General features: G+C 40.8%; 1 protein-coding gene across 2 annotated transcripts in view; it reads left to right on the top strand.

Annotated features, from left to right (window-relative positions):
- Window positions 1-2,124: 2,124 nt before the first annotated feature.
- Window positions 2,125-12,157, top strand: part of HAO1 (hydroxyacid oxidase 1) — a 49,122-nt gene continuing 39,089 nt past the window's right edge. Inside the window, exons 1-3 of one of the 2 annotated variants that reach the window (XM_034641520.1) lie at window positions 2,177-2,299; window positions 5,119-5,243; window positions 8,479-8,630. In XM_034641520.1, the coding sequence (XP_034497411.1) occupies window positions 5,200-5,243; window positions 8,479-8,630 (196 nt within the window). In that variant the 5' untranslated portion in view covers window positions 2,177-2,299; window positions 5,119-5,199. Of the gene's footprint in view, window positions 2,300-5,118; window positions 5,244-8,478; window positions 8,631-12,157 lie in introns of both variants that reach the window. The other variant, XM_002926778.4, reaches the window with a different exon arrangement.

The following is a 12,157-nucleotide window of genomic DNA, read 5'->3' as shown; positions in this document are numbered from 1 at the left end:
AAGATTTTATTGAGTCTAGTACAAGAAAAAAAAGTCTCTATCCTTAGGCCACTGTGAAGGAGATTGCTCAAATTCGGAAGGTGCTATTACATTGGCATTTACGGTCCTGATCTCAGAATGGAGAGTGGGGTGGGGGGGGTCAGGTGGGCAAGTGCAGCCTGTCAGCATCTTGAACAAAGACTGAACTTGTTTTGTCACTTTCTACCCTCAGCATCTCCCTTCACAGAGGCTTAAAGAGGAGCCTGTGTCTCTCAAAGAAAGTAAGCTATTGAAACAACGTAATTATCATAACAAAAGCTTTCCAAGCTCCAGCCACTTCTTTTGGTTCTTTCTACCAAGAGATTAATTAAGTAAAGTGGGGACTACAGTTTATTCATGAAGATGGTACTCCAAATCAGCTTCTGGGCTGCCACTGCATAGAATGAGTGGATTTTGTTTTGTTTTGTTTTGTTTTGTTTTGTTACCATTCAAGCCTTTAAAAACAAAATCTTCCTTTATTCTCCATCTTGCCAAAGCAGTGGTTCTCAGACAATCTTGTGTATCAGAGTCCCTTGGAAGGCTTGTTAAGGTACAATAGCTGTAGAATTTCTGATTTGGCAGGACTGGGGTGGGGACTGAGAACTTGCATTTCTAAGGAGGTGAGGCTGCCGCTGCTGGTCCTGCTGGTCCAGGAGAGCGCTTAGAGAAGCACTGGGTCTTATTATCTTCCTTAGTTTCACCGGAACGTGGTCTGATTAAGGTTCATTACAGAATATTAAGTTGCCTCTACACCAAAATTACATTACTTGTGTGTAAGGTGCTGACAGTTCTAACAATTATGAAAGTTGCAAAAGAAAATATCATGCTTTAATCTGCAAATTTTGAATTAGTTCTCAGCAGAATTAAGATTCCTTAGATCAACTTTCTCCGTGATTTCAGTAACTGTAAAACTGAGTTATTTCTTTTAGGACTCCCTTATCATAGTAACGGTTATTTATATTCCAATAGCAATTTTAATGTCATTTTGCCTATTATCACACTAATGCAAAAAAGTAAGCACTTGTGAACTTTTGGAATAAACCTGTTTAATTCAATGCCCAATCCTGACCACTTAAAGCCTTTTGATTAAATAAAGGCGTAGGAAAGCGGTGAGATTTGAAGGGAAGGCAGCCAACCCGCTGGTTACCAACAGCTGACACTGCGGGCACCTGAAGGCAGCAACAGAGAACGAGGGGAATGGGGGATTTGGGGTATTTGTGCACCAACTCCCTTGAGTCTTTGGTTGAGGACTTGGTGGAGGGCTGTCCCCTAGAGCATTGACTCCTTAGCACTGTGGTCTGCCAAGTGGATGGGAAAGCAGGATCCAAGTTGAAGAGAACATTCTCATACAGAGGTAGGCAGTTAGAATTCAGCCGCCAAATGGCTGATGAGCAGCTTACAGTGGAGGCTCCTAGACGGAAACCCAGGTCTGACTGATGTCAAAGCCATTGCTTTGTGAATCATGTCTTAATACTACAAGTCTTCCCCCAAGTGTTCCGTGATTGAGTGACATTTTAGATGGAGACCACAAGGTCTTTGGAATGGCACTTCCCTCTATCCTTCCCAGAGTGAGACAAGGCTCTTTAAGAATAAGCTGTAAATGTGGGCTTAATGTTCCTTGTTGAAGCCAATGTTTATAATCAGCTGAATTTTATATTATATAGAGACCCCGTTTTTACCGGATGCCCCATTCATTCCATAAGCTCTTTGTCACATGATATGTTCATGGTCCAAATGTGGAAGAAAAATGAGTGGCAGCCCCTTTGGGGTTCCACGCAAAGAACAAACGCACATACCATGCAGAAGAAGCAGCCTTAGCCAGCACCGAGCCAAGAGTGGATGCATGCAAGTACTTCGCAAGGTCCTTCATTTTAATGTGACAGACAACTAATCCCCTTTTCCTGCCCCCCCCAACCCCACCTTCTCATGGCTTAGGTGTGCCTGTTCTTTGGCAGACAGATGCAAGTGAGATTGCAAAATCTAAGCGTGTATTTGCTCGCTTCATGTAAGCGACAGAGAAGGAAATCTGAACTTTGGAAAAAGTCTATTAATAATTGACAAAGAGTGGAATTATTAGGATGTAGAAGGCCAGGCAGGGAAAAAAAAAACCCACCCCAAACCTGGGGTTGCGTTATCCTGTGAAAATGTTCATGCGGTTAGTTTGTATCAGTGATTACGAACAACACGCTAAATCAGTACTTCAGAAGTCTATATATGACTATTACAGGTCTGGGGCAAATGATGAGGAGACATTGGCTGATAATAGTGCAGCATTTTCCAGGTAAGAAAATTTATTTATTTTTAAATCGTGTCTTAAAATTACACAAGGACGTCCTGCCAAAATAAGATCTCCAAGTTTTAATGCTGATGATGTGAAATTATTTGTCTACGTAGATGCTTAGTACAGAGGCAAAAACTCTTGGGACCATGAGAAGTCTTGGGCTATTGAACTGTTTAAAAACAGCCCACACCTGGGAATCTCAAACAATTGACTGAAAAAAACCAACCCTAAGTTGCCTCACATGGAATTATGTGGGTACTTAATTTAACTGTGTGTAAAAACAGTGATGCATTCTGATGACTCTGGTTTTTTTCTCTGAGTGTAACAGGGAAGGTCAAGGCTCATGGTGTAGGCAGCAGTTAGCATTAAGTGCAAGATAGCCGTCTTACTCGGTTGAACCAGATCGGATTGCTGCCTCCAATGTTCCCATCCTGCCGCCTTTCCATTATCATTCATTTTGATCACTGTTGTCTAAACTTTCACTTTAGATTTCAATTTGTCTCTATCGCATTAATCTTTCAACTTGGCTGTTTCATCCCTCATCCAAAGTGCTTGACCTACCTCTAGTCCCAAATTAGTTTTCCTTGCCTTTCGTATTTCAAAGCGCAATATGGTGGGCATCATGGTTTATGTTTTCTGTTTGTAATAAGAACAAACAGAATAACTTTAGAGGAGTGTTGCTCTCTCAGCAGTTACGAAATGCTTTATTTGCTGGGTAGGGGAGGAGAGCCCTCGATAGACTATACCATTTCAGGCTCATCCATCCGACGTTATAGCCTCTAGTAAAGCCAGCAAATATTGTGGGTGTTCATTCGTGGTGATAAATTAAAGAAAAAAGGAAGAAAATATCCAGAGGAAAGACTCTGCTTCCTTCTTGGCTTCTTCAGCCTAGAGCAAAATCTCTCAAAAATCACTCTTCTATGTGTAAATTAGGAGAGATGCGATTATTCTAACCAAGATGGTCCTGGGCAAGCAGCACCAATGCACCCCCAGAAGTCTGACAATGTGTTGAAGGATGGGATCCCCCCCCCACCAAACTTCTGTAAGCCTTGACTTTGTCTCAGGTCTTCCCTGGAACCTACAAGAGCTTCACAAATGTTGGAAGAGCCACAGAAAGGGAATAGTTGGCTTAGAGTGGAGGGGCTTAAAATTCTGTATGATCTTTTTCAATCATTTAATGTTTTGGGACTCTTCAAAGTTTTCTGCTCCTGGAAGATGTCCCTTCCTAGGCCCATAGTGGTTCTATTCATCGGGTAATACAACTTACCTCTTACTAGTCTCCTGAAAGCAACACTTTAATCCAAATAGGTCATTTTAACCAAGGAAATGTCAGGCCTCTGACGGGCTGGTGTCTCTTTGAATTTCTTAGGTCATCATGCTCAGGTGACCGCCTGTTTCCTGATCCACCCTCCAACCCCCGTCACCTCATGCTACTTAATTAACTAACTCACACTTACTAGGAATGTCTATGGGCTAGACTCTACTACACGCTGAAGATAGAGCAATGAACCAAAGTTCCTGTTCACAGGAGCTCGTATTCCAATGGATACACATCCATCTTTGACCTCCATAATGCTGGTGGGTTAAACTGATGCAAAATGTAGCCAAAACAACTGCCCCAGTAGAGGCCTTCAAGAGCGAGCAAAGGGCTGCAGCAGATACAGGCACCTCTGCCACCCTGGAAATTCTAGAAACTTCGTGAGACGTACAAGATCGTGTTGACTTCCAAGTTGTGGAGGGGACAAGTGCCTCATGCTTGTGTGCGTCACATGGTACTGCAGTGAAGATTCCCAGCCTATGCATGTACTAAGTAATTTCAGGACAGATCACAATTCATGAGAATGAGTTTCCATGAACCTTGACTTTCTCTTGTTCAGCTTGAAAGGGAAAAAATGGGGATTAGTCAACTTTCTCTGGAGGTTGCCTGATGCTATTTTATTATCAACTGCTTGAGGAGTTATTCTATTGCAACAAACGTTAGGGGCCATTGCCTATCTAACCTTTCAATTCCTCTTTTGTTGTGTAACTTGCTGGGTGACCCTTCGTTCCTCACCTTCTAGCATTGAGCTGATCACATGGCGCTAAGAATAGATTTCCTGCCAGGGTCCTGGTGGCTTTGGGTTGATGGGATGAAGCAAATCAATCTGAACTCTCTCATTCTGATTCAAATAAAGACCCTGCAAAACAACCAAACTCAGATAATCCATTGTGACACAGTGTCAGGACATTTTAAAGACATTTATGAAATGTATCCACCTCCCCCTCCCACAAGCACAATAAAAGGTCCTTCACAGTGACAGCTGTTCTCTCCCCCATGCTCGTGCTCGGCTCTGACAACCACAGTTTGGAGTTCTGGGGACCTGGCTTACTTATGTGACCTCGAAGTTGCTTGTAAACATTTCTGGGATAAGACTTGGGACTCTCATGTTATTGTGGTCCTAAAATAATAAAATAAAATAATAAGATAAAATAAATACAAAAGGACATGTGAAGTCAAATAGATGGAACCATTTCCTATTGTAAACATGAAGCAAACAGCAGACGTCAGCTTGCTACAGTTTGCATGGCCTGACCTGATTGAGGTTAACTTAGAAAAAAACACACAGTACGTAGTTTCTCTCACAAATGAACTTAGTGTATCCTTCTCAATCACGGTCTGCACTTTGTGGCTTCTTGTGAGATTATCGTTGGTGGAAACGAATTCTGCAAGAAGTTGGGGCAGCTAGAAGTTCCGATGATATTAGAAATGAAGCTCCTTTTCTTTCCTGCTGTGTCACTTATTAACACTGAAAGTGGCATGATTTTCTTTTAAATAACAGATGGGAAAGTGATAGCATTCTCCCACTTTAATATTTGAGAAGCGGTCTAAACTCAGCTGCGGCATTTTAAGTATTCTCCTCATGGGTGTAAATGGCTCGGGATCATGCGGCTGGTTTCCAGACAGGTGAGTAAGCTGCTCTTTGCTCTCGCATTATGCAAAGTAGCTAATTGCCTCTTCCTTTTGAAGATTCATATGGAAAGAGGTCTCACATTCCAGCTCTTTTCTCTCCTCCTCCTCCTGTCTTCTTCTTTGTCCCCCCCCCCTTTTCTATCTTGGACCACAAAGCTGTGGCTGCTTCATCCAGACAAGTGTTGGTAAATCTATGCACATGTGCACATGCACACGCACACGCTTACACACACACACACACGCACAACTACACACCTTGTCAGGAGGGTCACAGGCCTTCTGAAACCCATTTATATGCCAAGGCATTCAAAAACTGGCTTGGCTATTTAAATATGCTTGCTACGCAGTGTTCTCTTCAGACTTCGATCCCTGCCCTCCTTATTCCTTTACCGCAATACCTCAGAAGTTGAGAGTGATCCAGTTAAATGTTTCAAAGATCTCACCATATTAAAAATGAAAGGTAAAAAATGAGATTACAAAAATTGTGCTATCTTACATATTTTATATACGTAGTTACATATCTTTCATTTGATGTAAATACTTAAAGTAAAAAATTGATGTGGAGAAATTGGCATGCAATAAGATCGTCTTACAGGACTTATGAAACATTAATTCACTGTGTTCGGTTGATAGGATTTGGTAACAGCACATGGCTTTAAAGCTGGGTGTTAAGTGTCTTCCTTCAAATAATCCCATCATGGAGTGTGCGTACATCTCCAGGTTTTTTGTTTTGTTTTTTTTTGTTTTTTTTTTGGTAATGTGAGGCTTTTGTTGGATGTGAGGTGTGGGTCAAAAGCCCTAAGAAAGGATCCCCCCACCCTTACCCCACTTCCATTCCTCAGGCATTTTACTCTCCATCCTTTGAAAGAGGTTTATTATTCAATTGGTTCGGTTGTTTTGTCGATCTTCATCTCCTTTTTCCAAAGTGGAGGTCCGATAAGACTACAGTCCAAGGTTATAGTCGGCTGTGATCTTCTGTAAGATTGTGGAAAAATCATTTAAATTGGGGGTGGGGTCGGGTGGGACTTGGAAAGCTATTAGAACTACCTGACAAGGTTAGTTGTAATTGCTCTTCGGAAAATATCAAAACGTGGAGAACTTTTTAGAGAGCACACACTTTCCACTCCATTGATCTTACCTAATTTTGTGTGAGAATTGCATTTTGGGCACTGGTTGGTTGAGTCTCTGTAATGTCACCCTCAGAACAGAAAGTAGTGCCTATGGGGCGGGGGGGCGGGGCGGGCGGCGGGAAGGAAGAACACACAGTTATTAAAGGGACTGCGCCACCACGTGGACAAGCATAAAACTACTGCCTGGAGATAGAAGGATTGAGCCTTGCCTTCTATGCAGGAACTGAACATTAAACAATGTTCTCTCTCTCTCTCTCTCTCTCTCTCTCTCTCTCTCTCTCTCTCTCTCTCTCTCATACACACACACAGCTGATGCCCTGCAGCTCTGTGTGTGCTCTTCGTAAAAGCTTTCATTGTTTCCTCAGCTCTAAGTAAATATTAATGCCTTCCAAGGCCAGCATGCCAACGGCCGCTATTAAAATCTTTTTCTCTCGTTCTAATAATACACTTAGAGATGATTGGTAATAAAAACTCTCTTCAAGGCTTCTGCCTTTCCCCCTCAAAATGGAGATCAAAGAAGCATGCTGTGAGGGTCAGCCCAAAAGAAAAGACTCCCAGCAGCAAAGCACGTGGTGTGACAGAAAATAATGACAATTATGATGTTCAAAGGAATTGCAGAGAAATGGCACAGTAAAACTTCTTTATTATGCTTTTCAAGGGCTGGAGGTTTTTACTTTTTTATGTGAAGAAAGGTTAGATTACAGACCCAAAGCAACATGAAGACAGAATTTCTTCTTCCGCTACAGTAAGTAGGCTTCAGTTACGACTTCGGAGGTTTGATTTATTTTGGTTCCTCCAGTTCTAAATCACACTTCACCATATTAACTAAAAATCTTGACCTCTCTGGAAGCAGAGTTCAATCTAGGTCATGAAAGGTGTTCTGATTAGGTATGTATGTGGGTCTTACACACGTTTATTGTCTTAGTGCTCATTAGAAATGGGGCTGTATTTTCTTCCGTTCTAATCAGTGACTAATGAGAGAAATAATCTTGAACAAACAGGACATATAAATTTTGCTAAGAGGGAAGAGAACTTGTTCTCCTGTAAATTTTACTCTTAAAGTTTTGATTCTTGGTTTATTGATCATTTTCATCACAACACGAAAAAACTGCAAGAAGAGTCATTTAAGATCATGTTCAGGAGTCAAAAATTCTTCAAGCCAAAACTCCAGGTTCCTGCCAAATAACCTTTTTGAGGAAAATGCTCAATTAAACTAAAAGAAAAATTATCTTCCCTCATCATCATACTTCAATGAATACTGACTTCAGTTCAAGGATTTTGAAGACACCACATTATAATTTTGAAAGTAGTTTTTAAAATTACTGTTTTTTATATATATGTATGTATGTATAAAGACAAACTAGACATAGTATATCTTCTTAAATTATACTCTGCCTTCCATGTTTTTGTAAACCATCTTCAAAATGACTTGGAGGAAGTGAAATGAAGCTAGGTTCACACAAAAACATTAGCATGGATGTTTAGAGTGGCTTTATTAATAATTGCTTCAAAATGTCTCTCAGCTAGGGAATGGACAAACAGACTGGGGTAACTTTGTACAGCGGAATACTAGTCATCCACCAAGAGGAACAGATTACGATCATACTCGGAAACATGGGTGACTCTCAAAAGCACTATTCTTTAGTGAAAGAAGCCAGACTCAGAACGCTACGTTATATATGATTCCTTTCGTATATTCTTGCGAAGTAAAACTATATGGACAGAAAAAAGTATCAGCGGTGGTTAGGGGATTGGTTTCACTGCAAAAGGAAATGGGGAAATTTTTCAAGATGGTGATCTGTTCTTGACTGTCTTGGCAGTTAGGCAAATGCATGCGTGTGTCAACGCTCCCACGGGCAAATCCCACCATATGTTAATTACACCTCACTAAGAACAATAACTTGTGAAATTCCTTATTCTCTTATGGCTAACTTGCCTTCTTAACAAACGTTAAAATTGCCCATTTTCCTTTAACTTTGTAAAGTAATTTGCCAGATGGGAAAAAACAAAAGGATATTTTCTCTTTTTAACTAAAATGAAACGTCAAAGCTTTGGTTATGATTTTAAAGTTCTAATTTTTTTTTTTTTTTAAATTCTAGATGGAAGCTATATCCACGGATGCTCCGGAATGTTGCTGAAGTAGACCTGTCGACTTCCGTTTTGGGGCAGAGGGTCAGCATGCCAATCTGTGCTGGGGCTACCGCCATGCAGTGCATGGCTCACGTGGATGGGGAGCTTGCAACCGTGAGAGGTAAGAAGAGAGTCCTCACCCAAAGGGACAGAAGAGGACGAACAGTTATTGACTTCTTTCTCTGTATGCATCAAGCAAACACTTCCCCGGGTATTTTTACACTCACAAAAATTAAGCCCATTGACACTGCCATCCAAATACCTGTTCTTGCACATCTGCTCCTCTATGACTCTGGGCAAGATACTCTTGGTGCCTCAGTTATATCAGCTATAAAGTGGGGATAAAAATAGTCCTTGAGTTACTGTCAGGATTAAATGAGTTTGCACATATAAAGTGCTTAAAATAGTGCCTTGCACAGAGGGGTGGTTCAATAGCTTTTAGTTATATTATATGTATTAATATCCACATTTCAGAAAATGTAGGTCTGAGAAATTGACGCCCCCATGGTCATACAGCTAGGTAGTGGCAGAGATGGGATTCAACCTAATGGCTACCTTATTTCAAAGCCCTTCCTGCTTCCCCAAACCACATGATTCTCACCAGGAAACAGCAAGAGACCTGGTTGGTGGAGTTTTCTGTCATGGTTTGGGACCACTAGACTGTTTTACAAATGGGTTATATTCCCAATAGAGTATTTCTAACTGCCTTAGGAGAGAGAGGGATGAGAAATTCAAATATGATGTAAAGAAATTCCTTATTGGGGCTAATTTATTAACTTCCCAGTCCCCTAGCAACTATGAACATTTGAAAAGGTATGCACAGTGATAAATCTCCCCACCCTGCTTCAGAAACTCATATAAAAGTTGGTAATGAATTCTATCTGACTTCTTTTGATGCTAAGCAGGGCAGGAAATTCAGGCCCGAGGAGCAGGAACCAAATACTATTTTAAAGCATTTAGTTCTAAGTATCACAGATCTTATGGATTTACTTCCCTTCTTGAAATGTCTGCCACGGAATTCTTCCAGGGATATCAGCATGACACAGTGGTTGTGCTGTACAGACTTAGATTAGAGTCTAGAACTTTTTTAATTCAAGGACCACACACAGAGAAGTGGTCTTGGGGCCCTAGCCATTTGTCTATGGTAATCCTGAAATATGGGCAGGGAGAAGGGGAAAAAAAGAAGGAAACCGGTATCTTTCCATTTACAGTTGGGGTAAGAGAGGCCTTCCCAAGCATTCCTGAGACAACAACCATTAAAACAAAAGCCAACAAATCAACACAAGCCTCAGAAACTTCCATGCTGTCAAAGTTCTACACAAATTGAAAAAACAAGCGGCAAACAAAACAAATTAAAAAATTATGAGGATGCAAAGCGTTAATGACCTTTCCGTGTGAAGAACCCTTATACTTGAATAACAAAATAATATCTAACCCCAAATAGATGAAAAGAAGTAAGTGGAAAAAGCCAAATAGAAAATTCATAAGTGGACACATGAAAATGGCCAATAAACATATGAAAACTATTCGTTTTCCCTGGCTATCAAATAAATGTAAGTTATAACTATATGTTTTATTTTCTGAATATCAAGTTATTATTTTCTGATTGTACAGCGTGAGAAGGGTGGAAGGAGGGGCGCCTGGGTGGCACAGCGGTTAAGCATCTGCCTTCGGCTCAGGGCGTGATCCCAGCGTTATGGGATCGAGCCCCACGTCAGGCTCTTCGCTATGAGCCTGCTTCTTCCTCTCCCACTCCCCCTGCTTGTGTTCCCTCTCTCACTGGCTGTCTCTAACTCTGTCAAATAAATAAATAAAATCTTTTAAAAAAAAAAAGATTAGAAGGGTGGAAGGAAAACGTGCATTTTCAAATACCGATAGGAAGAGCATAAAGTGGAATCATATCTCTAGAAAATCATTGACAATTGTTTATCAAAGCTTTGAAAGTGTGAATTCCATGTGATGCTCCAAGCCCTCTTCTAGGAATTCCAAGGAAAGAATTATGACTTTGAAGAACGGCATCTCTGCAGGGATTCTCATGCCTTTGTTATTCTTAATAGGAGAAAAATTAGAAAAAATAAACCCACCCAAATGTCCCATAATTGGAGGTTGGTTGTCAAAAACAGGGTACATTAGAAATGGGATGGGATACATTTTTGTAATGATATCAGAGAAAGAGTGGGTTGGTATGGAAAGATTGTGTGGTATAATTTTTAAAAAGCAGTTACAAACCATGGTAAAGCCCTAAAATACATTTATTTTTTTTTTAAGGCAAAGGACACAGACTACATTTTATGTGTGCTTATTTACGAGTGATGAGATTCCTCTTGACTTCATATTCTTCTTATTCTGGGTCCATACTTGGAAAATTCTCTTTGAACTATTTTGTAAGTCAGGAACAATAAAAACTAAACAAAAGATGGAGAAACGACCATGAGGAGAATGGTGGTGAGGGAGAGGAAATAAAAGAAGGCAATAAACAGAGCTCACCTGGTTAAAATAACAACCACAAACCCTGGAGATTGCAAATATATGTATATATTCCTTTATGTGACACTTGACAGGTGTCGCTGTATTCAGCCTGTGGGCAAAGAGCTAGGGCTCCAGAGAAAGCAGTTTTCTCGAGGAGTAAATGACAGGACTTACTCTCCACCTCCCTTCCGATGGTTTCAAGATCAGGGCTCCCTATTTTTGGTGGGGATGGGATGAAAAAAAACTGAGAAGAAAGTTCCCTTAGAAACTATAATTTGATGGCCTAGATAGGACTATTATGTGCAACATTATTTCCTCCCAGCACAAACCAGGAGGCATTCTTACGTACCTGTTGGAGTATTCCTTTAGATTAATTTGTCAAACACTTACAAAGCAAATACCATGTTCCAGGCTGCTATTCTAAGTACATTACAAGTATTAAAGCATCAAATCCTTGGAGCAGCCCAAAGAAGGAGAACTAGAGTAAGCCCATTTGACACATGGAAAACTGAGGCACCCAGAAGATGAATAACTTGTCCAGGGTCTCACAACTCATACGTGACAGAAACGGGATTCAGACCTAGGCAGTCTGGCTCCAGAATCTTGGCTCCTATCCACCTTGTGCTGCTTTTCATTTCCAGAAGATCCCATACAATACCATGAGGGGAAGCCCATTTATCTGTCGATGACAATCCCCTAAAAGTAATTGATTAATCGCTTTAGGTGCGTGCAAAGCAGGCCCCCCCCAGGAGAGTGGGATACATAGTCAATATTGGGACAGGGTTGAACACTAAGAATGCAGAGGGTGTGGTGCCACTGAGGACACAGAGGAACTGGCAATGGAAGGACACACACAATGCCCTCGAGAATCTAAGACCCTGGATCAGGTTCCTGGGCAGGTATCAGGGCAGTGATATCACAGTTTATATCAGATTTATGGTAGAAACCCCCTTTAAGGATTTCAACATTCTTAAGCTTTTCTTCTACAGTCCGATTACCGTGGATGGATGGGTGGTCTATTTAGTATTTAAATTAACCCTGAAAGTCGATGGGGATCAGCCCATGACTGGGATCACTCGTTGGTTGGTATGTTTTTTTTGTTTTTTTGTTTTTTTGTTTTTTTTTTATAATTAATTTTATTTTATTATATTATGTTAATCACCATACAGTACATCCCCT

This window comes from Ailuropoda melanoleuca, chromosome 13, assembly GCF_002007445.2.
Source record: "Ailuropoda melanoleuca isolate Jingjing chromosome 13, ASM200744v2, whole genome shotgun sequence".
Lineage (NCBI taxonomy): Eukaryota > Metazoa > Chordata > Mammalia > Carnivora > Ursidae > Ailuropoda > Ailuropoda melanoleuca.
This window is presented reverse-complemented; position numbering and strand designations above follow the sequence as displayed.